Source organism: Onychomys torridus, chromosome 6 (genome assembly GCF_903995425.1).
Source record: "Onychomys torridus chromosome 6, mOncTor1.1, whole genome shotgun sequence".
Taxonomy (NCBI): Eukaryota; Metazoa; Chordata; class Mammalia; order Rodentia; family Cricetidae; genus Onychomys; species Onychomys torridus.
The window spans coordinates 78,449,343-78,476,776 of record NC_050448.1 but is presented as its reverse complement, the minus strand read 5'-3'; the positions used below and the strand labels follow the sequence as shown (position 1 = coordinate 78,476,776).

General features: G+C 42.1%; 2 protein-coding genes and 1 pseudogene across 3 annotated transcripts in view; 1 reads left to right on the top strand and 2 right to left on the bottom strand.

Annotated features, from left to right (window-relative positions):
- The first annotated feature begins 50 nt into the window (after window positions 1-50).
- Window positions 51-1,250, top strand: LOC118586230 (annotated as a pseudogene).
- Window positions 1,251-18,708: 17,458 nt separating this feature from the next.
- Window positions 18,709-26,830, bottom strand: Bcl2l15 (BCL2 like 15). The gene is made up of 4 exons (XM_036190005.1): window positions 25,209-26,830; window positions 24,651-24,772; window positions 20,827-21,051; window positions 18,709-19,529 (listed from the first exon to the last, which is right to left on the bottom strand). The coding sequence occupies exons 1-4, from the start codon at window positions 25,342-25,344 to the stop codon at window positions 19,512-19,514; spliced, it is 501 nt and encodes a 166-aa protein (XP_036045898.1). The 5' UTR covers window positions 25,345-26,830; the 3' UTR covers window positions 18,709-19,511.
- Ap4b1 (adaptor related protein complex 4 subunit beta 1) overlaps window positions 24,716-27,434 on the bottom strand; it is a 28,961-nt gene continuing 26,242 nt past the window's right edge. Inside the window, exon 12 of one of the 2 annotated variants that reach the window (XR_004945187.1) lies at window positions 24,716-24,772. The gene's annotated coding sequence lies outside the window, so the exon portion shown is untranslated. Of the gene's footprint in view, window positions 24,773-24,992; window positions 25,252-27,434 lie in introns of those variants that run through there. The other variant, XR_004945186.1, reaches the window with a different exon arrangement.

Sequence of the window (27,434 nt, the reverse complement as noted above, 5' to 3'; positions counted from 1 at the left end):
CCGGGACCTTCCCAGCCAGAGCTTTTAGCCAGATTTACTGTACCACTCACATGGCGAGGGCATCAAATCCAATCAGAAAGCTGCTGGTTACCCACCTAACAGACATGCTGCTATTGCACCCATGGGCTCATATCACCCGTCCAGTAGGTATTCTTGCACACAGTGTCCACAGCTAAACAACACTGCTGAGGACAGTCCTCCCCCACAGCCTGCAGAGCAGCGTTCAGCACTATGAGGTTTAGCCCAACAGGAAGGAAGCTTTTTAACACCAGCCTGATATCTGTGTGGCCTGCAATCAAAGTGTGTGGCACGTTTGGCAACAGGGTCTTAGTTCTGGTGAAAAGCCAGCAGCAGTGGTAACTGCCTGTAGTGTGTGTGTGTGTGTGTGTGTGTTAGTGTGTGTGTGTATGCATGTGTGTGTATATGCATGTGTGTGTATGCATGTGTGTGTATGCATGTGTGTGTGTGTGTGTGTGTGTGTGTGTGTGTGTGTGTGTGTGTGTGTGTGTATGTTTAGGGTCAGAGGCCTTCTTGGCCAACAACTCATAGGGGGTAGCCTGCCTCTGGCATTGGAATTTTCATTTAATAACCTATGGTTTCTAACAGCAGCTTTATTCACCCAGGTAGTTATATCTGTTCAAATTATTTTATTTTATTTTATTTTATTTTATTTTATTTTATTTTATTTTATTACTTGATTTCTTTATGGCTTTTTCATACATTGTTTTTTCTTTTTTTCTTTTTCTTTCTTTTTTTTTTTTTTTTTTGTTTTGTTTTTTCGAGACAGGGTTTCTCTGTATAGCTTTGGTGCCTTCCTGGAACTCACTCTGTAGTCCAGGCTGGCCTCAAACTCACAGAGATCCACCTGCCTCTGTCTCCTGAGTGCTGGGATTAAAGGCGTGCGTCACCGCCGCCTGGCACATTGTTGGTTTTTTAAAATGTTTATTTTTGACTGAGGAGCCGGTTGTGGTTTGGAGCGTGAGTAGCGGAGAGGAGATATGGTTCAAGATTCTCCCTGGCCTTGCCATCATGGGCGTGTGCTTGGTCATTCCTGGGGTGTCCACTGCGTACATCCACAAGTTCACCAGTGGGGGCAAGGAAAAAAAGAGTGGTATTTGATGAAAAGAGATAGACGTGTCTCTGGAGTCAGTCGCTACTATGAGTCCAGGGGCTTGGAGAATATTGACGAAGGAAGCATTTTCCTGGCTGATGAAAAAAATGACTCAGCTATGGTCAGCTATTCTTGCTAGAAGGCAAATGCAGCACATTATATACTATGTGCATGATATGTAATGCTTAATAAAATTTAATTAAAAAAATGTTTATTTGTGAAATATGGTGGTGTATGTCTTTAATCCCAGCATCAGGAGACAGAGGCAGGCAGATCTCTGTGAGTTTGAGGCCAGCCTTGCCTACATAGTAAGATTCTGTCTCAAAAAAAGAAAACAAATAACTAAATAAAAATAAAAATAAAAAAGTTATTTTGCTTGTGTTAAAAATATCTTATTTAATTTTTATGTTTTATGGATATTTTACCCACACGTATGTGTCTGTATGCATACCATATGCATTCCTGGTACCCACAGAGGCCAGAGATGGCACTGGATCTCCTGGGAAAAGAATTGCAGATGGTTGTGAGATGGGTGTGGGTGCAGGGAATTGAACCTGAGTCCTCTGGAAGAGCAGTCAATACTCTTAACTGCTGAGCCACCTCTCTCGAGCATACACTATCACTTTTGTCTGGTTCCACCCCCATCCTTCCCAGTCCCTGTCAAAGCATCCCCTCCCAACATACCCACTCCCTGAGACCCTTTTCTCCCTTCTCATGGCTCCTGTCTCTACACACTCATCCCCATACAAGTGATAGTGAAAAGCTGGGGTCTGCACATGAGAGATAACATGGGATATCTGCTTTTTGAGTTTGAACTTCCTCACCTAATACAATATTTTCCAGTTCCATTTTCCTGCAGATTTCACAATTTTGTTTTTCTTTGCAATTGATAAAACTCCATTGTGTAGCTGCACTTCATTTTCACTACCCATTCATCAGCTGATAGGCATCTAGGCTGGTTTCATTTCCTTGCTATTGTGAATACAGAAGCATTAAACATGTATGTACAAATATCTGTGTGGCAGGATATCCAGTCTTCTGGGTATATGCCCAGAAGTAGTATAACTGGGTCATAAACAAATTCTATTTTTTATTTTTTTAGAAACCTCCACACTGACTTCCACAATGGCTGTACCAGTTTACACTCCAGCCAACAGTGGTAAGAGTTCCCCTGCCCACATTCTTGTCAGCTTTTGTTGTTGTTTTCTTGATGAGAAGCATTCTAACTGGCTGAGATGTGTTGTTAGTTGTTCTTTTTCTTTTGGGGGGCCTGACACCCAGCTCCCAGAGAAATCACACACAGAGTCTTATTCTTATTTATAAATGCCCAGCCTTAGCTTGGCTTGTTTCTAGCCAGATTTTCTTAAATTATCTCATCTATCTTGGGCCTTGGGGCTTTTATCCTTCTCTTACTTCTGTGTACCTTTTCTTTCCTTCTCACTCCATGGCTGGGTGGCTGGGTGGCTGGGTGGCTGACCGGCTGGGTGGCTGACCACTGAAATCCTCCTCTCCTCTCTTTCTTCTTCCTCCTCCCAGATTTCTCCTTCTATTAACCCTCTCTGCCTACCAGCCCCACCTATCTTTTCTCCTGAATTGCTACTGGCTGTTCAGTTCTTTATTAGACCCTCAGGTGTTTTAGACAGGCACAGTAACACAGCTTCACAGAGTTAAACGAACGCAACATAAACAAAAGTAACACACCTTAAAATAATATTCCCCAACAGAGATGGAATTGCACAGCAGTTTTTATTTACATTTTCTTCATATCTAAGGATGTTGAACATGTTTAAAAATATTTACTGGCCATTTGTATGTCTTTTGAGAACACTCTGTTCAGTTTCTTAGACCACTTTTTCACTTGGTTATTGTGTCCTGGTTGTTTAGTGTTTTGGGTTCTTTGTATATTCTGGATATTACATCTTCCATCAGACAAGATTGTCTCCCATCCTGTAGGCTGTCTCTTCACTCAATAAACAGTTTTCTTTGCTGTACAAAAGTTTTTAATCTCATGAGGTTTCATTTATTGGTTGTTGGCTTTATTTCCTAGACAACTAGGGTCCTACTCAGAATTACTTGACCGTATATCTTTTTAAAAATTTGTATTTATTATTAGTATATGTGTTGTGATATGTGTGTGCATGGGTATGAATGACACATAAGGCATGTGGAGGTCAGAGGAAAACTTCTATGGAGTTGGTTTTCTCTTAGGATCCAACTCAGGTCACCAGGTATGTGTGGGAAGGCTAGCATTAAGCCAACTCACCAGCCTCTGATTCATATCTATATCTTGAACTATTTTTTTAAATCTGATAATTTCAGAGTTTGGGGTCTTATGTATTCTACTGGTTTCCAACCCCTACAGAATCTTTTTTCCCTTCTGATTGTCCCTGTAGGTACCTGGACTCTGCACACACTCACTCTCACATAAATGCACATGTACCAGTTAAAAGCTAGAATCTGCATCTGAGAGAGAACATATGGTATTTGTCTTTCTGAGTTTGAAATACCTCACATAGTACAACATAAGTCTTTGACTCATTTGGAGTTTATTTTTATATGGGGCAAGAGATAAGGATCTGGTTTCATTTTTCTACATACAGGTATTAGTTTTCCCAGCACTATTTGTGAATGTGTATATACTGGTAGCTTTGTAAAAATGCAGGTGGCTATCTCTGTTTGGTATTAGTTCTAGATCATCTACTTTACTCCATTAGTCTGTGTGTCTTGCTGTTTTGTTTTCTTTTCTATGACTCGATAGTATAACTTGAAATCAGGAATACTGATACCTCCAGCATGAGTCTTTTTGCTCAAGACTGATTGGGATATTGGGATCTCTCATGCTAAACGAAGAAATCTTTAAAAAGTGGGGAAAAGAGAGGATAATGTAGCATGAAAACAGAATGGAAGATTTTTTGGGGGGAGAGGAAGGAGACAAACAAAAGGGGACATAGGGAATGGGAGAAGGCAGTAGGGGAAAGGATGAATGAACACAAAGTATAACAGCTGGGTATAAAAATGCCACAATGAAACCCATTACTATGTATACTAACTTAAAATACTAATTAAAAATGAAGAATAAAAGAATAAAAATGAATAAATTGTGTATGACAGGATTAAGGATGCTTTCAATTATATTACTTTAATTAAGAAAAAAACACAACAAAATCCAATAATATGTTCAGCAGAGTTACCAACCACCTACGAAGTACAAAGGCGTAGGTTAGGGATTCGGTTCGCTATATAAGGGAGCCAGAATATGGTGCAAGACCTGCAGCAGCTACTAAAGCATCCCAGAACTAAACAGGTAGACATGACTATTACTTAAAAATAAAACATTTAAATTAACTTGCTTAGTTCAGAGTAACAAAATGAAGTTCTAAAAGGAAAATTATTTTCTGGGTCAGTAAGAGATAAGGTTTCAAAATGTCTTTGTTCCTTTGAAATGCCCTCATTCCATTAAAATAAAAACTTTGTTAGTTTATCTATTGACTAGTAAGGAATTCCACCTCACCCTAATTCTACCACATCACAATTTTTCTCTTATTCTAAATCTATAAAATATCAATTTTTAACTGGGAAAATATCTAATACTATTTACATCTATTTTCCTCAAATACTGAGAAATCTGGGATGACTGTCCAGGCAGCCAGATGTTTCTGTCATTTCTCATATTTTTTTATAGTCACTTGCTTGCACTTCCTGCTTACTTAGGTAATATTATTTCCTTCTCTAGTCTCTAAGGGAGTTGAAGATTAGATAGTTATAGTTTTCCTTGTTAACAAATTCAGAAAAGAAGCTCACTAAAGATGTGTAAAGTGTATAAGTTTGAAAGACATCAAAAGATAGTTTTCAGTTGGTAAGACAAGCTAGGATAGAAAGTGAATTAGGTACAACATTTTGGACTCACCAAAATGAGATAAATAATGGAGTATTTTCTCTGAATCTGTCAAATGTTAATGGATTGGACATTCATTGTTAATGTAATTCTTGACTGTATATATTATATATACCTATTGTACTTATTGTATATAGTTTTTCTTACATTAGTTATAACCTTCTTTTATTATTTTAGCCAAAAAAGGGAAATGTGGTAATATTGTGTACCCTAATAAACTTGCCTGAGGATCAGAGGACAGAGCCAGCCACTAGATTAGACATACAGCTCAGGCATGGTTGTGAACACCTTTAATTCTATCACTTGGGAGGCAGAGATTCATCTGAATCTCTGTGAGTTCAAGGCCACACTGGGCTACATGAGATTGACTCAGTACAGGAGAGAAACAGAGCCAGGCAGTGGTGGCCCACATCTTTAATCCGATCACTTGAGATCTCACGCTTTTGCTTAGGAAGCACACACACCTTTAATCCCAGAAAGTAGTATGGCAGGGCAGAGAAAGGTATATAAGGCGTGAGGAAACAGAACTGAGGATTTTGTTGAGGTAAGAATTAGTGGCAGGCTGCTCTGCTTCTTTGATCTTTCAGCTTTCACCCTGATATCTGGCTCTGGGTTTTTTGTTTGTTTGTTTGTTTTTGTTTTTATTAAAAGACCATCTAAGATTCAAACAACAGGAAGGAACTAGAAATAAATAAGAAACTGGACTAGAGCGATGGCTAGCAGTTGGTAGAGTTCAATTCCTAGCATTCACATCAGTTGACTCACAAGTGCCTGTAACTCCAGTTCCAAAGGGGATCTGAAGCCTCTGGCCTCTGTGGGTACCTGCTTAATCATGCGTATACACACACACACTTAAAAAGAAATCTTTTTTTATAAAGTAAAACTTTCTTAGATGCTGCTTTATCTTTAGCCTAAAACCTAAGTATCGGTAAGTAGTGTCTTATTAGAACTCCATAATTTTTTAAATTAAAATGTAATTATAACACACACACACACACACACACACACACACACACACACACACACACACCATTCTCTTTCCTTCCTCTAACTGCACCACTCCTTCTTACATTCCTGGCCTCTTTTATTGTTATTGTTACATACTCACACACACACAAATATATAAACAACTGACTGAGTCCAGTTAGTGCTGCTTAGGTATCTGACGTCAGGGATGACCACTTGGTATTGAAGGACTAGCCGATTAGGAGACTTGTCCTCAGGGTTTCTTAGTTCTTGTGCAGGGATGGGGCCTCATGAGATTTCCCCTTCCATGCTAGTGTGTCTGTCGGTTTGTCCTTGTTCAGGTTTTGTCTAGCTAGGCAGCCACATTGTTGAGGTATCATGGGTACAGTTTCCCGGCCGTTCCTAGGAGACACAGTCTCACAGTAGATTTCCTGGTTCTCTAACCCTTACACTCTTTCTGGCCCTTTGCCTGTGATGGTCCCTGAACGTTAGGTGCAAGAGTTGTGTTGTAGATGCAGCCATGGGGCTGGGCATCCTATGATTGGTTGCAGAAGTACAGAATTTTTTTTAAGTATGCATCAACTCTCAAAAGTTTGCTCTACTGTAAAATCTAAAAATATTATAGAAACATTGTGAGAAAATGAAACCGCAAAACCCCACTAGCTATAAGCCATTTCCTGATGAGACCACTCAAGCAAGCAGAAATCAAACTTAAGGAGGAAAAAAAAAAACTTGTTTAATTTTAACAAATCTACTTAATTTCCACACTTTTATAGATGCTGAATGGCAAGAAGGCATAAGGCTACTGGATGAAAGCAGTGTTGATTCATTTCTATTTGTAGGAAGGTTAAGCGCTGGGGTGGGGAGCCAAGGTCAGCAAGTATCTAAAAGAGTTTATGAATTGGTCACAAAATACTTAAACCAGTGTGTCATAAACCCTAAGTGAACAGAACAGTTCCATGCAATAAAAGACTCACAGGTGCAGTGAAATCCATCAAGAATGAGGCCTGAGGTTAGTAGGTGAGCACTTGCAGAAAGGGAGGAGCCGCAGCTCACCATGGCCACTCCTTCCTGAGTTCAAAGGAAGAAGACAACACAGAAACTCCACTGACAGTCACCTGTTCCAAGAGAGGAATATGCCGGTTTACAGGAAAAACTTCAGTGTCATGGAGATTAGGAAGTAAAACACACACACACACACACACACACACACACACACACACACACACACACACACACACCATTCAGGGATGATCATTTGGACAGGATAAAACAGTCTGTAAGAAAACCAAGTTTGCCAGGTAGTGGTGGTACACACCTTTAATCCCAGCACTCAGGAGGCAGAGCTAGGAGGATCTCTGTGAGTTCAAAGCCAGTCTGGTCTACAGAGCAAGATCCAGGACAGGCACCAAAACGACAGAGAAACCCTGTCTCCAAAAATGAAAAAAAAAAAACAAGTACAGCTGGGTGGTGGTGGTTATTTAATCCCAGCACTCCAGAGGCAGAGGCAGGTGGATCTCTGAGTTTGATGCCAGCCTGGTCTACAGAGCTAGTTCCAGGACAGCCAGGGCTGTTACACAGAGAAGAAAACTTGTCTTAAAAAGAAAAAGAAAGAAAGAAGAAAAGAAAAGAAAAGAAAAGAAAAGAAAAGAAAAGAAAAGAAAAGAAAAGAAAAGAAAAGAAAAGCAACCTTCTCTCTCTATGAGGGGATGAGTTTACCTTGGAAAACTTGCCCACTCAACTTTAGCTTTCATTTTCTTATTCACGTCCTTTGCTGGGCCAGTGATTCGGCATGGACTGTGTGTTGTGTTATACAGTCCTTAGTAATCATTCTTTTGGTCACCAGGTTCTATTGTTCCTGCTCCTTTCTCCTTCATGTCTTTTTTGTTTTTATAGACAGGGTTTCTCTGTATAGCCTTACAACTCAACTCACAGAGATCCACCTGCCTCTGCCTCCCGAGTGCTGGGATTAAAGGCGTGCGCCACCATTGCCCATGGGACTCCTTAATGTCTTTTTTTTATTTCTGTGTTAACATTCCCAGTTTCAAATCCATTCTCTTGCACTGATGAACTCTTAGATTATCTTCTTATCTATGTCTCTTTCCCATTCTAGCAGGTAACAGTAAATGCCAGATTGAAATGATTGAAATGTTTTAATGTTACAGAACCAAAATACAGAGCCAGGGAGATGACTTATTGGGCTGGTAAAGTGCTTGCTGCACAGACATGAGGTCCTGTGTTTGCATCTCCAGCACCCATATAAAAGCTGGACACTGTGATCTGTGCCTGTAATCCTAGCACTGGGGACGGGGGACAGACAGAGGGATCCCTAGGACTCACCTGCCAGCTAGTCTAGCTGAGTTGATGAGCTCTAGGTTCAGTGAGAGGCCCTGTCTCAAAGAATGGTGTGGAAAGTGATATAAAAGTATGCCTGAGGTCAACTTCTGTGCATGAATGCATGCATGTGCATGCACCACACACACACAACCTTTGTTAAAAAATGAAAAAAATTAGTAGGCTATGGGAACTAATCTAGATTGCTTAGCTTGTCAGTATCAACTGCCCTCTTCATCGACCAGCCTCACCCAACACTACCCAACCACATCACCCACAGACTGTTCCATTCCACCCCACCTCTTTTGTTGTTTTTACCTGCACCCCCAATTTTCACCAATAAAAATAAAGCCATCACACCTACTTACTTTGTTCAGAGCTCTTTCCTGCAGCATTTCACCACTGTCTTCTGAGTCTGAGTCCCTGTAAGAGAATTACATTCAGCTATGTACGTCTTCTGAGTTCCTTCATAGTTCTTATTCCTAAGTTTGAGAGTTTATTCCAAAGAGAACACATAGAACATGTCCTGTACTTTTAACTTATCAAAGGCAAGAACACTGTCTTCTATGCATTTGTGAAACTCAGTGTTTAACATGGTTTTGAGTACACCTGGAAGTCTGGGTGATAAAGTATTTTCTATTACTTGGTGAGAAATCCACTCTGACGTGGGTATCTAGGGCACCAGTGCCTCAGCTCTGTTGCCTGGCACAGTCTAGACTTCTGCTCTCTGGGAAGGCATTTTTGCTGTGCCAGAAGATGGGCCTTCCCTACACGGAGGCCCTGGGAACAAGGCAAACAGTAGGTTCTTCCCCGAGCCGCTGCCCAAGCAGCAGGGCTACTGTTGCAGAGGGAGGCACGCCCCTACTAAAGTTCAGAGTCCAGCTCAAAAAGGCCACAGTGGACACAAAGACAACTGTTTAACCTCAGGACAGACTGATAAATAGATGCAGAAGAACCTTCTAATATCCCTCAGATGAAGTGTGTCTGATTTGTCATGTTTTCGCATCATCCATGGCGGGACAATCCCTTAATCTGTTTCTTGTTTCTACAACATTCTGGGACCGTCATCAAGCTCTTCAGTTACCACTGCAGACTTTCAATCAGTAACCTTCCCCCACAGACTTTCAGTGAGTTACCTTCCTCGCCGCGCCCCACCAGACTCCACAGTCTTGCGTTTACCTTTGGTTTCAGAATATCAGTAGGCAAAGGTCAGCTGGTAAGTTCTTGTAGTTGAAGCAATTTACCCTTCTTTCTTAAGTACAGAGAAAGTGTTCTTCATGTAGCTTGGTTTAATGATGTTTGAATGTGAAGTCTCATGTCAATCACTTATTCATTCAATAAATATTTATACTCTCCTTATAGATACTAGGGACAGGTACAACAGCTACAGAAGTTAAGAATTCTTTCAACTAGGGATGATAAACACACAGGTAGCTATGATTTGAGTATTCATGATAAGAATCACAAAAGCAACAGAAACAAAAGTTTCTAGGAAAAAGTTCAGAAGCTGGCTATAGTGGTAAATCCCTGTGTTTAGAACACTGAGGAGGCTGAAGCAGAAGGATCATGAGTTCCAGGCCAGCCTGGACTATATAGGGAGTTCAAGGCCAGAATTTGTGGATACGTACTTGGGAAGAATGGGCATAAATCATATTTAGGAATTCCCTTTTTCTCCATGTACTGATTTGCATCTGTAAGGGACAGACTTAAGAAAAAACATCAAACTAGAACCTTAGGAACTAATTCCAACCCACAAGAGTTTTAAATTGTACACAGCTCTTAAAATATCCCAGACAGTGGGTTAAGCTCTTTTCAAAGTATATTGTTTCATTTATTTTTTCAACAATCCTGTGGCTCCTAATGATCTCTTTTATAGACATGGAAATCAAAGCACAGAGGAATGAGGTCATTTGCCCAATATCACATTATTAACCTATAGTGAATCCAAATTGTTAAAATCAGGCAATCTGAATTATTTCTGCCTAAGGGGTAAAAAAAAAAAAAATACCATAAAGTTCATCATCTTAAATCTTTAGAAACGTAAGGGTCAAAAGAGCACATCAAACATCTTAAATATTGGCAGAAGAGCTAACCTCTACTAAAGAGTAACAAGAAATTTCATTTCCGGATTATTAACCTATTGCTATTTGTCTAGGGATACTGGAAATCAGGGTAGTTTTGTAAAGTAAAAATATACTACCAGCACCATGTGCTCATTTCTCTACAAATGACTAGCCAAGGGAGGAAGTGGTCAGCCTTGTTCAACTTCAGCCAAGTTACCAGTGCTTTACTTCTTAGTAAAAGGTAAGTGTGCTCTTTGGAATCCACTTTGATTACTGTCCTCTAATTTGTTAGGTTATTAAGGACACTGAGATACACAGATCATAGAAAACATAAGCTTTGCTTCATGTCGCCATTACTTGTAAGACTAATAAAATGCATGCTATCAACTGCTCAGGAGAGATTTCTGACTGGTTAACAACTTCTGAGAAAGCATGGACTGTACGAGAAACAACTCTGCAAAACTAAGTTTGTGAAGAAAGGAATCAAGTGTGAGAAGGCCCAGTGGGTAGAGGTGCTGGCCTTACCTCCAGGCGTGACCACCAGAGTTCAATTCTGGAATTCGCATGGTAGGAGAGAACTCACTCCTACACAAGTTGTCCTTTGTCTTCCACATGTGTGTCACGGCATGTGCCCACACCCCATAAATAAATATAATTTTAAAAAGTTAAAGGCTTTAGTATCTTTAAACCTAAACCCTATCTATTACTGTTTTACAGAAATTGTAAACATTATAATAGTTATTTTTTTTTTAAGATTTATTTATTTATTATGGATACAGTGTTCTGCCTACATGCATGCTTGCAGGCCAGAAGAGGGCACCAGATCTCATTACAGATGGTTGTGAGCCACCATGTGGTTGCTGGAAATTGAACTCAGGCCTCTGGAAGAACAGCCAGTGCTCTTAACCACTGAGCTATACCTCCAGCCTCTATAATAGATTTTTAAGTGCTCAATTTTGCTTTAGAGCAGGGATCAGAAACTGTGTCCACAGAAGGCTGGGTAACAAATAATTTAGATTTGATGGGTCATATGGTGTGTGCTATAATGATATTCAACTCTGCTGTTGCCGTATGAAGACAGGTATGAATAAGTGAGTACAGATGAGTATTACAACGTTCCAGTAAAACTTTACTTACAAAAACAGAAAGCAAGGACTAAAGAGATGGTTCAGTGGATAAAGGTGCTTGATGTGAATGAATAAGACCTGAGTTCAAATCCCAAGAACCATCTAAAAGCCAGGCAATAGACATAAGTGCCTGTGACCCCATCACTGGAGGACCTAGATGGGTAGATCCCTGGAGGTGCAGACTAGTCAGCCTAGATGAAACCACAAGCTTCAGGTTGAGTGAGAGATCCTATCTGTCTCAAAAAGTAAGGTAGAGAGGCATAAAAGATACTCAGCCTCAGCCTCTAACCTCCACTCGTGTGTCCAGGGGCATACACTCAATGAAAAGACAGACAGCAGTCCAGATGTAGTCTGTGGTGTGTGATGCATCAATTCCTGTTCTAAAGTGATGTTCTCAGACTGTATGTATCAGACTCACCTGTGAAATTGAAAATGTGGGGTCCTATGGCCCTAGCCACCCTTAGAAAACTGGTCTCTAAGAATGGCTTCTGGCAATGATCAATTCACTGAGGTTCAAGTATAAACCATACTTCAGAAAGTTCTGTAGTATTATTGTGGAATATCCACCAGAGAAGACTGCTTGGACATGGGGTTTAAGCCAATAGGAAGTCTTCATTAAGCTGGGCAGTGGTGGTGTACAGCTTTAATCCCAGAACTCAGGAGGCAAAAGCAGTCAAATCTCTGTGAGTTAGAGGCCAGCCTGGTCTACAGAACTACTTCCAGGTCAGCTAGGGCTACACAAAGAAACCCTGTCTTGAATAAAAAGAAAAAGAAAGAAAGGAAGGAAGGAAGGGAGGGAGGGAGGGAGGGAGGGAGGGAGGGAGGGAGGAAGGAAGGAAAGAAAGAAAGAAAGAAAGGAAGGAAGGAAGGAAGGAAGAAAGGAAGAAAGGAAGAAAGAAAGAAAGAAAGAAAGACTTTTGTTAGCTGGTTGGTAAGTACATTGGGTGTTTGGGTGCAGGAAATCATGATGTTGGCCTGTCTAGCTGCCTTAAGAGGCATTCATCATAGGTTTTTCAGGTTAGAGTCCGTGACTCCTGGGGCACTGAGCATCTATCTCTCAGTTCCTGAGAAACCGAGGCGCTCCCCTAGGCAGTGTTCAGACTGCCTGTGTTTCTGTGTTCCCTAGAAGTCAGAGAAGCATATAGAGACTTGACAGGACACTTAATCTTAGACAGTAATCTTATATACCCTGTGTAGCTTGCAAATATCGTTGCAGCCAGACAACTACAATTGTATTGATCCTAGAAACTTCCATTGTATTCTGTTTCTGATAAAGGTATAAAAACTGATTGCAGCCGGGTGGCGGTGGCACATGCCTTTAATCCCAGCACTCGGGAGGCAGAGCCAGGTGGATCTCTGTGAGTTCGAGGCCAGCCTGAGCTACCAAGTGAGTTCTAGGAAAGGCGCAAAGCTACACAGAGTAACCCTGTCTTGAAAAACAAAAACAAACAAACAAACAACCCTGATTGCTTACAATAAACTTACCTCAGCTTCAGTCTTGTTGGGACCCCTCTATCCCATGTTAATATGATTTTCATTTCTCACCAACCGTATCAAGAGACCCTGGCTTGGTAAGTAAGCACTGGCATTTACATTTAGGATCCCAGTGTAGCATCGAGTCTTTCTCAGGGTGAGTTTTTAAGCCCCAAAAACATATTCTGGGCTGACATATATACTAGTTAGTTTTATGTCAACTTGTCACAAGCTAGAGTCATCAGAGAAGAGGGGGCCTCAACTGAGAAAATGCTTCCATAAGATCTTGCTGTAAGGCATTTTCTTAAATAGTGATCAGTGGGAAAGGGCCAGCCCACTGTGGGCGGTGCCATCCCTGGGCTGGTAGTCTATAAGAAAGCAGGCTGAGCAAACCATGGAAAACAAGCCAGGAGGCAGCATCCCTACATGGCCTCTGCATCAGCTCCTGCCTCCAGGGTCCTGCCTTCACTGCTTTTGATAATGAACTGTTACATAGAACTGTGAGTGAAGTAACCCTCTCCTCCCACAGTTGCTTTGGTCATGGTGTTTCATCACAGCAATAGTGACCCTAACTACAACAACACACTCCAGCTAACAAGAACAGTCAGCCCCAAAGCAGAACTATCAAAGCCAAAAAGGTTAGTACATTTAGAGACTTTCCCAGAACTATGGACTTTGATGAATTAGGCCCTTGTTTTCATTTTGGCAGATGACGTCCCAGCACTCGGGAGGCAGAGGCAGGTGGATTTCTGTGAGTACGAGGCCAGCCTGGGCTACAGAGCTAGTCCAGGACAGGATCCAAAGCTACAGAGAAACCCTATCTCGAAACAAAACAAAACAAAACAAAATACTCTTGATCAATTAGCACAGAAGCAACTGGTTTTCCCAAAGTCAAACTTAGTCCTTTGTCTCAGGAGAAGTAGGGGCCTCTCCAATTTTGTAGGACCATTTTTGTAAGGGAATCTAACTGCTGTTTTACTTCAGAAATGGAGACTTCTAACACCACTAGATCCCGATAAACATGTCTACTTACTTGGAAAGCATCTGAAGATGCATGTAGTCAAACCCTTAGCACACATCCACCAGTCTCGGGGCTCAGTAATATGGCTACAATCCAGATGAATTAACCCATAAGGTAGAGCAGCAGACATCAGAATAAGGAGAAGTGTCTAGATGAAAGGTTTTGGATATTTTAGACAAGTTTCAGCCCTCTAACATTAATTTGGGCTGTTCTCCCTCAAGTCACAATGAGTTTTGCCAGTCAATAGACTGACAGTCTAGTTAGTTCCTATCCCTATGTAGTATGTGGGCTGTGGGGTTTAAGCAAAATCAGAAATCCTGGCCAATTTATGGCTGGGAATCATTAACTAACTGATCAAAAGTGGAAAACAGGGATGGGGACCCCTCCGCTTCCTGGACATCATGAGGTAGGACTTTGGCCCTGGGTGTGCCTAGGACCCAAGGTCTAGGGACCTGACTGGGGAGCAATTTCTAGTAAATCTATCCCTAGAGTCCCTTCCTGTGGGGTAGTCTGATTCCCCAGGTTTTCCCTGTTTCTCAAAGGCCAGAAAACTTTTTAAGAAATTTTCCAGGCAGCCTCCATTTCACGACTCCAATTTTTGTGATAGAAACTCCCTTGTTCTTGGCAAGTAGGAGTGAGGGGTGGGCAGCCACAGGGCACACATAGAATTGTGAACTCTGTATTCTTATCTCAAAAGATAAACTCCCTATCTTTTCTTCCTCCAGTACAACCAGACATTTAAAGTAGGCATCAGTGAACAAAGGTCAAGACGAATATGAGTTGCTAGTCTATAGTCATACTAGCTAATAGCTTCCCTGTATCAGTCTTTCTCAGTTCCCATCCAGAAAAGGCATTTATAAAAACTAGAAAGTATTTTTGTCCTCCCCTATTAGGCCAGATCTCAATGAAGTCAGTTTTCCCAAAGTTCACTGGGGTGTTGGCCTCTCATTTGGACTCCTCCCTGGGTAAGGGCTCTCTGCTTTGGATTCACTTGAGCACAAACCTGGCACCTGGCTGAGATATTCCCCCACTAGGCTGTCCAGTCTAGGTATAACATACCTTGGTCTAGGCCACTCAGAAGGTTTTGTGGACCCCAGATGAGCAGCCTGGTGAAGGTCAGTCCCCAGAGTCCTTCCCGTCGTTTCTGGGAGACCGATTTTTCCCTTCGGCATCCTCCACCAACCTGTGGAGTCAAGCTGTCCATTCCTTCATCTTGGTTGTACCATGGAGTCTCAGGCTACACCTGGTTGGGGTATGTCATCAGACTATCAATAGGCTCCACTGGTCTTAGGGCCTTTTGTCAGGTGGCCATGTCAGTTGCCCTGTTACCTCTTGCTTCAGGGAAATCATCTTTTTGGTGTCCTCGAAGTGGACTGGTGGAGGATAGCAATATGTGAGGGAAGCTCCAGGAGGACCAATATTTTCTTTGTTTTTAATGTCCTTTCTCCCAGTGGTGAGAAGCCCTCTTCCTCTATTGATCATAGTGTGGACATGTATAGTAATAAAAGCACGATGACTATGTATAGTGGTGGACTCTCATTTTTCCCTCCTGAGAGCCTGGGTCAGATCAATCAGTTCTGAGCTCTAGGCTGAGGTCCCTGGCTTGGGCCCCAATTGTTTCAGTTAAAGTAACTACTGTGGCTCCCATGTACCTGATCTCATCTTTCATCTCATGACAGTCATGGATGAGCACTTGTAGGTCATCATCAGGCAAGAGGATAGCAGGACTGATTGTGGTGTGTTTCTCAAACTGGACTCAAGCATGGCTCAGGAGGAGGGCCTGGTACTGGGGCACACAGGCAGTGCTCTGGTGTTCCCCAGAGGAGGGTCTCAATGGCATGGTGTCTATAAGCTCTTGACCCAGAGTTAACTTGTTGTTTTCATTAGACTAGCAGTAGCCCCCATAGTTCTTAGATAAGTGGGCCATCCTGTGGCTACAGGGAGATATGTCACAGGATGTTTCTACAGCCCCAAAGTTTGGGTTAAAACTACTTTTGTAATGTCTTTTCTTTCACAGACAAACAGATGAAAAGGTTTTGAGGCATCTGGAAGTGCTGAGGCTGAGGCTAAAGTCAGAGCTGTTTTTAAAGCCTCACATGCCTTTTGTTTAGTCTTGGTCCAGGAGGAGCTCGGTGCTCTGCTTTGTGCTGGTGTGTAGAGGCCTTACTAGTCTACAAACTGGTGTCCAGAGGCAGCAATATCCTGCTGCACTAGGAACTCTCAAGCCTGCCTCTTAAGTCTTTGGAGTTGGGGTCTGAGGGATGGCAGCAATCCTACTCTGAGACAGGCCCCTCGGCCTCCGCTCAGCTGGTAAGGCAGGCTCTGATGACGTCGGGCTTTCTTAGCTGATGTTTTGTCGCCCAGGGTCTAACTCTTGCAGCAGTCCCTGAGTAGCCTTTTTATAAACTGTTTTCCCAGGAAACCTCTGACAGAAGAGGGCAGGAAGTCAGCATTCAGGGCCTTATTGAACAGGGTTGGAGAATTTTTAAATCTTTGGAGCAACCTGGTCCATATAAATTGTCCACTGTAACCTCTTTCTGGATCTGTCCTTTTAAAAGCAAAGATGGGTTGACTCACCTCTGACAATGGGAGGTTTAAGAATGCATCTTTCAGATCTAAGACAGTGTACACCTGTTTCTCTGAAGGAATCAGACTCATGAGAATCAGAGATCCCAGGTTTCTTCTCAGGCAGGAGAGGTATATTCCAAGGTGACTGACAGGGCACCAGGATGCCTGTCTCTCTAACTTGGGCAATATGGACTGCAATTTTCCTTTTTGTTTAATTGGATGGGGTTAGCTGAAATGGTTAGTTGAACAATTATAGGGACTTGGTGTTCGGCCAGTCCTGAGGGGTTGGTCCCTGCCCATAGCCCTGAGAATCTTTGTTGTCAATCTGATAGCCCATTGTATCTTTTGATTGTGGGTAGGACTTTCAGAGAGGAGATATTCTTTCAACAGAGGGCAAGGCACCAAGTGTTGCTGGGTATCTGTAAGTCTAATTGCATACCATCATCAGAGAAGGTGATGGTGTTAGGCAAAAGGTCTTGTCCTAATCAGTTCTCTGCTGTTAAACACCAATTTAGCTACCTCCAGCAACTGGAACCTACTTATCCCTTTAACTTTTTTAACTCTTAGAAATCTTTTTCTAATATCTGGGGCCTACCAGGTGACAAAGGAAATATTTTTAGTGGCTGTATTTAATCTTCTGGAAAGGACTCCTTGGTCAGTGTTGGACGGAAGGGAAAATTGTTCTGTCCAGGCTGCACTGTCCAGCAGTGATTCCACCCCCACCAGCCTGGGGGCAGTTTTTCTTTTCTTTTTCAATGAATAGTGGATTCTGAGTTTTCTAATCATATGGATCATTGGCTGAAAAAAAGACAAAAATCATGAAAGAGGAAGGAGGGGACTTCCCCTTCTCCCTTCTCTGGGACTTAGAGCAGGCAGGAGAGTGCACACCTAAGGGAACATTCAGCTCAGAAGGCAGGGGGCCCAGGATGAGACTGCCAGCCTCTCCCTGACTCCACACAGAGACCAACCTGGTCCCTGTGAGTGGGACTCAAGTAACAAAAGAGTGCTCCAGAGTAAGACAGGCAGGGTTGTGTGTGTGTATGTGTGTGTGTGGGTCCTCTGGGTGACATGGCAGAGCCAAAAGGAATCAGGTCCCCAACAAGAGGAGGCACAGGTCTTAAGCCAGAGGGGTGTCTCAGACCAGAGAAAGCCACTGGTCAACAATGGGAAACAGAACTGACAGAAACACATAGAAAGATACCCAGAGAGACACACAGTAAAAACAACCAGGGGTGGCCACCACACACTCACACACCTGAATGAACCAAGGGGAATCCAGTGACATCTCACACAGATCCTGGACACTGGATCAGCAGCCATGTCTGACCTCTCCTATGTGTCTAACCAGAAGGCACCTTAACCAGACTCATCTCCAGAAGCGACAGACCAGGCGACTTTCTAATTTGTCTCCTTTGGAGGTAGAAGTGTCAGACTCCTCTAAAGTGTTAGGCAGGGAGTGGTCACAGAGACTTCTGGGGGCCTAGAACTCAGGTTGTGCACTCCCTAGGAGCTCCTTGGCCACTGCGCTCTTTCTTGCTCCAAGGGGCTGAGACCCCTGGTGTCTCAAGGTCTTGTCTCTGAGGATCTTGGTGGAACCTCCAGAAATGATGTAGGGTGTCCACCAGAGAAGACTGCTTGAACATGGGTTTAAACCAATAGAAAGTCTTTATTGGTGGGTCAAGGACTACACCAGGTGTTTGGGACTCCAGTGTGGCACCAAGCCTTTCTCAGGGTGAGCTCTTATGCACAAAAACTGTGTCCTGGGTCGACATACTTCAGTTAATAAGAACAGTGAGCCAGAAGTGGAACTGCAGAACAGAAAGCAAGGTTAGTACGTTTAGAGGCTTCCCAGAACTATGGCCTTCGGTGGATTAGGCCTTTGTTTTCATTTTGGCAGATGATGCTGTCTATATGCTGAGTTTTATAGCTTGAATGGTACTTCCATCATGAAGTCAGCTGTGCTAAGATCTAGGGGCCAACTAAGGTCTGGGGCCCTGTTACCTTCCCCACTGATCTTAGTGAACGAGTCAAATCATGGACTCATGCTGCTTTAAAGAGGTGTACTTAGCTGGGCGGTGGTGGCGCACTCGGGAAGCAGAGCCAGGGGGATCTCTGTGAGTTTGAGGTCAGCCTGGTCTACAGAGTGAGTTCCAGGACAGGCACTAAAACTACACAGAGAAACCCTGTCTCAAAAAGAGGTGTACTTGTTTCTAAGGAACATTAATTTTACTGGACTGATACATAACTGGCCATATAACTTAAGATGCAGTTTTATAGCCTGAAGGGTACTTGCATCTTGGAGTCGGTTGTGCTCTGGTTTGGGGGCCCACTTAGGTCTGGGGCCCTGTTACAGTATGCAATTAGCATCAGCCAAGCTGGGGCGGACCAGTGGTCCTGCACATGGGCCAGCACTTCCTACATCCTGACAATAAAAACACAACAGCTGTTTCATCTTTCTTTGATATTAGGAATTTAGATGAATAAGCTGCTGATTATGGCCTCCAATCTCTAGAATGGATAGATAAATTCTGCTCAGGGGAAATAAACGTGAAACTTAAGGTGGACCTGAAAGAAAATCCTTTACTTGAAGAAATAAGATTTTTAACTGAAAACTGACATCCTTTAGATTCCAAAATCACTAGCAGACAAAATTCTCAACAAAGGACAGGGCTAAATCTGAAGAAAACATTTATGATGTACTGTCTCCTTCAAAATATCTCCATCAAAGGTCTGTCTCATGCTCGACACGTCACCACTAAAAAATGACTTTGTTGAGAGGTCTCTGTTTCAACCAACTCCTTCAGAAGCTCAAGCAAGGACCGGAAATATGACACCACTGGAGGTGGCCAAAGTCAACAGTCAGTAAACCTAACACTGGGCACGTTGAAGAAAGGTGTTTTAACTGTCAGACATCAGAGGAAGTGATGCTCAGTCTGGGTCACACCCCACTTCTTCAGCTCTCCAGGTTTTCCTAGGAAGAACAGTGAGAATCTTAGTCAAAACAGACGGTCCTTAAGAACTATCTAAGAATCCAGGGAAACATCTGCAAATACCTCCAGGGACTACCACAGCTTTTACAACAACTTCTATTGATCCCAGAAATGGAAAAAATTACTCTAAGATAGCGGAAACTCTGCAAATTATTAAGATATAGGCTTAATGTTTGTTTTCTAATGAGAGACAACAAGAAAGGATGTGAATTTGAGTGGGTGGATGGGGAGGTGTAGACCAATAAGAGAAATAAATTCCCAAACAAAGAAAAATAAGGCATAAAGTCTACAAAAATACCATGAAGTTTGTTTTGTATTGACCAACTACTCCTGGGCATGGAGCCTACCTTGAAGTATGGTTAATATACCCAGTGAGACTCCATAAGAAAAAACTGAATTTTACTTTGCCAGCAGGTATCAACTGTGGTTGGCTTCTTGGATAGGGGTGGGAGTCTGTGTCCACTTCCCTGTCTCAGGGCTAGGATTACATTTGGCTTGAACCTATGCAGGCTGCCTCAGTCTCTGTGAGTTCATCTGTGCATTAGTCCTGTTATGTCTGAAAGACACTGTTTCACAAACTTGTTTTTCTTGGTAACATTAAGATGATTCTGGGAGCTAGGAAAATGTCTTGGTAGGTAAAGTGCTTACCATGAGCTCAAGCATGAGGAAATGAGTTTAGATCCCCAGGTACATGTAAAGATGGATGTGGTAGTATATGTCTGTAACCCCAGTGGTCCTACAGCAAGACGGAAGGCAGAAACAGAATTCCAGACACTCATGGACCAGCTAGCCTGGCGTATGCAATGGAACCACAAGGAGAGCTTGTATCAAACATAGGGAAAGGCAAGGACTGACATCCAAGGTTGTTCTCTAGCCTCCACATGTGAGTTGTGCCAGGCACATGCCTGAATTCAGGAGCATAAATACACATATCACAGACACACAACACAACACACACAAGACTATTTGAAATTTCCTCAACACATATTAAAGATGTTAAGGAACAAAGACTCAGAAATTTACCAGGAATCAGAATAAAGCCAGGCTGAGATGAGAAGTCCACCATCAATATACTTTACAGCTAATGGTAGAGATTAGCTTTACAGCCACTTTTACAGTGGTCAACATTTCAGGCAGTATTATCCAACCCTCACAGACTGAGTTTTTATTTCCTTTTTCCATGACAACTTACAAAAAAGGTTAATAATTAAGAGTCCCAATTATAAACCCAAAGCAGCACAAATGCCTAGCAAAGTGTGGGGCTTAATAAAAACTTACCCATCCTCCCTGGCCCTGGATAAATTCTCGGATGGCTGTGTTCCCATTGATCATGCCCGTCATGAAATTAGCCACCTGTCTTGCCATCTCAGGAGCCTTCTGGACCACATGTTCAAGAAGTTTCACAGACACTGCCAAAAAGGCTCTTTCAAAAGCTAGGGTGGGGTTCTGAGCACACCAGGCCACGCTGAGAGACTGGACTGTGTCCTTGAGTATAGTTCCTGCCTGGGAAGGGGACAGGCTGTCAGGATCACTCCAACAGTACTGGGGTCTTCAGGTCTAATTCAGGATGTGGCAAATGTACCACAGGTCATATGAGGGAATACTAGAGGGCAGATGGACACATTCCTTAATTTTAGCATTTTGTTACTTTAATATTAGAAAAAACATTAACCTGTCAAGCTCATAATTTCAGATATCATTGGGTAGAATGAACAGAGTATTTTGAAAGAAACCTATTAAGCACATGATAGTGAGCACATCAGACTATAAAGGCATTATTTCTATTTTGTCTTTTTTTTTTTTCCAGAGCTGAGGACTGAACCCACTGAGCTAAATCCCCAACCCCTAAAGGCATTATTTCTATGATTAGGAAATATATAGCAAAGTCTAAAGTTAAAACAAACAAAAACAAAACTTCTTATTTTTCCCCTCCCAAATAAATTTGGTACAAAAGCTATTAGGTGGAGCCAAAGTACATTTTGGGGTATAAAGGGGCCCAGTACTGGTTAGAGCAGAATGTTAAATCCTAAAAAAAGCTAAGAAAAGGAATAGCTTTGGAAGGAGCCTGTATCTGAGGATTTTTGTTTGTTGTTTTTACATTTATGTATTTCCTTCCATATTTAATGTGTGTGCACATGCCACAGTGCTTATGTGCTAGTCAGAGGACAACTTGCAGGAGTTAGTTCTCTCCTTCCACATGTGCGTCCTGAGGACTGAACTCAAGCTCTCACAGCGGCCAGTAAGCTCACTCTGTCACTCTCACTGGCCCTATATTTTAGTTTCTAAGTATCATTTTTCACTGACTACCAGCTTGTATAAGACCTTCTGCTAGAAACTAAGCAAATTTGAATCATGACAAAGAGACAAGTCATATGGTTCTGTCAACAAGACAGGACAAAATCCACTTTATTCAGGGATATTCAATAACATTTCCCATCATCTGGCCACACTAGTGGAAGCCCATGCATGAACTGTGGACTGGTGGCTGTGGAGCCCCCATGGGAATGGACTAGGCCCTCTGGATACGGAAGACAGTTGTTTGGCTCGAACTGTTTGGGGGGGGGGGATCCAGGCAGGGGGATCGGGATCTGTCCACATGGGCAGGCTTCTAGAATCTGGTGCCTGTGGGAAGGGGCTTGGACCTGCCTAGGCTCAGTGTGCTGGGCTCTGCTGACTCCCCATGGGAGACCTCAATTTGGGGGATGTGGGGATGAGGGGTGGCTTGGGAAAGAGGGCTGAGGGGTGGGAGGAGGGAGGACGGGATATCTGTGGATAGCATGTGGAATGAGTAGAAAATTTCTTTTCTTTTCTTTTCTTTTTTTGCCAGAGCTGAGGAGCACTAGGCAAGCGCTCTACCACTGAGCTAAATCCCCAACCCTGAAAATTGCTTAATAAAGAAAAATGAAAAAAAAAAAAAACAACAACAAACATTTCCCATCATCTTTAAATGTCAAGGTCATAAAATGTAAGAAAAGACTGAAGGATCAATATAGACTGAAGGAGACTAGAAAACATGTAACTAAATGACACACATGAACCCAGCTTGGATTTGTTGCCATTGTTGGAAGCCGGGCAGTGGTGGTGCACACCTTTAATCCCAGCACTCAGGAGGCAGAGGCAGGTGGATCTCTGTGAGTTGGAGGCCAACCTGGTCTACAGAGTTCCAGAAAAGGAACAGAGCTACACAGAGAAACCCTGTCTTGAAAAACCAAAAAAAAAAAAAAAAAAAAAAATTATATTGTTAGGACAAGTGGCAAAAATTGAGTGGACTAGACAGGCAATGGTGGCATCTTTAACTCCAGAACTTGAGAGATCTCTGTGAGGCCAGCCTGGTCTACAGAGCTAGTTCTAGGACAGCCACATCTACACAAAGAAACTCTGTCTCAAAAAACAAAACAAAAAAATCAGTGGACTCTAAGGATTTAATACTACTATACCACTATTAATTTCCTGGGTTTTATGGTTACATTATGGTTCTATAAAAGAATGTTCTTACTTGAAGGAAGTATAAAAGTATTAAAGAGTGAGGAACTGTCCTATTAATTACTCCCAAATGACTGGAGAAATTCTCTATACCAGCAGTTCTAAACCTATGGGTTGCCACCCCTTTGTGCAGTGTGTCTAACAACTCTTTCACATGGGTCACCTGTTTTAATCAGAAAACACAGATGTTTACATTATGATTCATAACAATAGCAAAATTACAGTTAGGAAGTAGCAACAAAAATAATTTTATGGTTGGGAGTCACCACATTAGGAACTGTATTAAAGGGTAGCAGCTTTAGGAAGGTTGAGAACCAATAATCTATACCATGCTTCCAACTCGAGTTTGAAACTATTTCAAATGTCTTTTTTTCCTTGTTGTTGTTGTTGTTGTTATTGTTTTGTTTTGTTATTGTTCTAAATACAGAATAAAAAAGTAGACCTAGCTACCAGCCACATAAGACAGTCTCAGGGCCAGCAGCTGGAAGTAAGATTCTGTCGGGATGTAACACAGGCACATCCTCTATGCTGTCCATTAGGAAGAATAAAGTGTGCTTCTGAAATCAGACTGGGTTCAAGTCTTAGCTTCAACATCTACAGAGTAAGTTTCTTTCTTGTCTCCTTATGCCTCCATTCTTTGTGTACTTGCATGGTACCAAGTCAGGAAGTACAGATTGTGGGCCTATTGTATATAAGGCACAATCCAAAACTATGTGAATACAGGAAGGAGGAAGACAGGTTTGATATTTGCTCTCATGGAGTTATATGCTAATTCAGAGAGGTTGCTCTAAGAATAGCAGCTCTATAATAACCCACACATGTGTGCAATGATTAAACAATGAAATGTGATCATGCGAAGTAGTAAGTACTAGCTGTCGTTTTTGATCTAATCAGCAACATGTACTGGAACTGTCTTATGGTCTTTATAGCTAACATGGAGCCCAAGTGCTACTGCCAGTAATCGGAGTTCTGGTGGAAAGCCAGCAGACTTCTTTAAGGGTTTATCTCAAATTGCACCAGACTTCTAAACTAGCCAATATTTCTGAATCTTACTATTGGACCCCAGGATGAACGGAGAAGCCCACTCCCAGCAAAGTTAAGCATTAAAAATATGAATAATGGGGCTGTTGAGATAGCCGAAGAATACTTGCCACACTAACATGGTAACCTGAATTCAATCCCTGAAACCTACACAAGGTGGAAGGAAGAATACCATAAAATTGTCCTTTGGCCTCCACGGATATACACGTGTCCCTCTCCCCACAACACACACACACACACACACACACACACACACACACACACACACACACCTAATAATAAATATACATAAAGGATTATTTTCTAAGAATAAAAAACTATGAGCACCATCTATGCACACTAATGGCAGCTCTGATGAAGCCTATGAGTTCCTTCTATAGTACTGGCTTTTTTTATGTATAAAAAGAATTAGCAATCACATTTCCTTCTATAGCTTCTTGAAACATAAACCTCCAAATCTTCACAGAACATTTCTATTCCTAGGATATAGAAATAAAAAAGGAAGGAAGGAAGGAAGGAGAAAATTTAAGTTTGAAGTAGAACTAACAGCAGACAATATTAAAAATAAAAAACCTGACCTGTCCTTGAATGGTTTTTGCAATGACATTATTGGCAGAAGCTTCCAGTTCTCCATTGAACTCGTCACCCAGCATTCGAAGGCGGCCAGCGATAATAGACACATCAAAAGAGCAAGCCTCTCCTAAAACAGAGAAACTACTTTCACCGTGCTTGAAGGAATGGGAAGTCTCCTTAATCTGGGCAAAAGAGAAATGTTCTCAAGTCTTATTTTTTGAGACAGGGTTTCTCCGTATAGCCCTGTCTGTCCTGGAACTCACTCTGTGGCCCAGGCTGGCCTTAAACTCACAGAGATCCGCCTGCCTCTGCCTCTGCCTCCCGAGTGCTGGGATTAAAGGCGTGTGCCACCACCGACTGGCTCCATTCTCAAGTTTTTAAAACAATTTTGGCATTGTTTGTTCTCAGTAATTGCAGTCAGACAATCTTCTTTATTGAGAAGCTCTTTTCTTCCAAATGTTGCCAAAATTTTAGGACTTGCCTTTTAAAACTGAAGAGGAAGCAGAGGCAGCATACTCTGATTCCATTACCCACCTGTAATCACCTCAGACTAGAAGCCTTACCTGAATATGGTTCATCTGCCTCCGGTAGGTTCCGGCTAGCAACCTGTAATGTTGGGGTCAAAAAGTCTGTGAGTAGAGCATTCATGATGCATTCTGTTTGCTCCTCAAAAGTCCGGGGGTTCTTCATTTTAGACATTTTCCACAAAACAAGTAGGCTTCAGCTCAGCAGAAGGTTAGAGAACCTGGCACACCAGTTGTGCCTGCCTACTTCTCACTGTTTGTTTCCTGACTGGAGATGTCCTAGAGTCGTTCCCACTAACTTTTTTCAAGAGTAACTGCTCAAAAAGGTACACATTCTCTCAAGACAAGGAATTTGTAGTTCCGTCTCTGGACCACACCCTAACCCAGTATGTAAGATTAATGAGTAGCTTCTATAGATAAAGAATCTGTAACTAAAATGGAATTGAGGAAGAGTCTCTTGAGTAATTTTCTTAAGAAATACTTCCTGGAGCTCACCGCTACCACTGGAGGAGGGGCGGGCGGGCTGTGAGGGGGCAGGGGTTGGGGGGCACAGGTGGGCAGGTGGGCTGGCTTTGTCCTTTATGCCTCCTGCAGGCTGCCTCCCTACCCAGGCCCTTGCCTTGCCCTGCTTCTGCAGAAGGTTCCAACACTAAATTTGTTCTGTACAGGTGACGTTAAAATGAACTATTTGGCAAAAACGCATGTAGCTATGGTTACGACCTACCACATGGCAGTTCTTCTTGCCTTCGGCAACAGTGAAGTGGTCAACTATGAAGAACTAACTCCAAGGCAGTAGCCATATGAACAAAAAGGAGCTGACCAAAATGGTCAAGGCATTACTTGAGGTGAAGATGATTAACCGTGATTCAGAAAAGAAAAATATCGATATGGAATCTTCATTTTCATGAAATATGAGCTCAGCAGTAAGAGAACAAAATTTTAAATTACTACATCAATGAAGAAGGACACACCACAAGAACTGGAACAGATTGGAAGTTCTGTATCTCCAAACTGCTATCGTCCACATCATGAAAGCACACAAACTGCTTTGGCACAATACCCTCATTCCAGAGGTCATCAGCCAGTCAAGAGCAGGGTTCAATCCCAGTATCAGCATGATTGAGAAGTGCACAGTAGTTCTGGTAGACAAGCACTACACTGAGCACAGTCAGGCATCTGCACATGAATAGTTACATTGTGCGACACCCTGTCCTGGTGCGGGTGTTAGATTATTGCCATCACCATTTGGTGTATTCCTGCGGGGGAAAAGCAGGCCTGTGCCTCCATACTTTGGTCATTTGGTAGCCCCTATTTTTCTGCTGATTACAACATCACCAGTGCCACATCATGAGCATCAAAGAGAGTGAATGCCTAGAGCTATTTCAACTCATGTCATTATGACATTTCTTAAAACTTTACTAGAAAACTGAAAGAAGTATTGCTGAAATGTGGAATTTTGTTGGGTACCATGCTTTCTCCTCTTCATGTTTGCAGTTGATGTATTTTTGTTTTTATTTTTTAATGTATCTTAAAGGACATAAAATAAAAACTTAACTATTATAATATGACAATAACCTAATAATTGTATCTACCTTAAAATGACAAACATGTTGCTGCTTGTCAAAAAAACAAAAACAAAAACAAAAAAACCAGAAGTCCCTTTTCCTTTTTGTTTTTAAGATTCACTTATTTATTATGTATAGTGTTCTGCCTGCATGTACACTTGCATGCCAGTAAAGGGCACCAGATCTCATTATAGATGGTTGTGAGCCACCATGTGGTTGCTTGGAATTGAACTCAGAATCCCTAGAAGAGCAGCCAGTGTGATCTTAACCACTGAGCCATCTCTCTAGTCCCCAGAATGCCTTTGTCTTAGAAAGAAAGAAAGAAAGAAAGAAAGAAAGAAAGAAAGAAAGAAAGAAAGAAAGAAAGAAAGAGAAAGGAAGGAAGAGAGAGAAAGAAAGAAAGAAAGAAAGAAAGAAAGAAAGAACAAGAGAAAGAAAGAAAGAAAGAAAGAAAGAACAAGAGAAAGAAAGAAAGAAGGAAGGAAAGAAAAGAAAAGAAAAGAAAAGAAAAAAGAGAAATACTTCCTGTTGGGTTCTGTATCTGATATAATTTAAAGGGAAGTTTTTGAAGCTATGAAAGACCAGCATTCAACTTCTGATTAGGGCATTCCTTTGGCACAATTAGACAGTGACTATTCACTAAGCACTTACGTGTAGAATACTATACTTGGCACTATCAACAACACAGAAAAATGGCATG

What these genes read in the sequence shown, in the direction of transcription:
- Bcl2l15 (XM_036190005.1), bottom strand. Translation starts at nt 25,344, where the DNA reads ATGTCTAAAATGAAGAACCCCCGGACTTTTGAGGAGCAAACAGAATGC. An exon ending in GGCAGATGAACCATATTCAG is followed by an intron (nt 24,773 to 25,208) that starts GTAAGGCTTCTA and finishes TCTCTGTTTTAG; the next exon opens with GAGAGGCTTGCTCTTTTGAT. An exon ending in CAAAAACCATTCAAGGACAG is followed by an intron (nt 21,052 to 24,650) that starts GTCAGGTTTTTT and finishes TCCCCTTCCCAG; the next exon opens with GCAGGAACTATACTCAAGGA.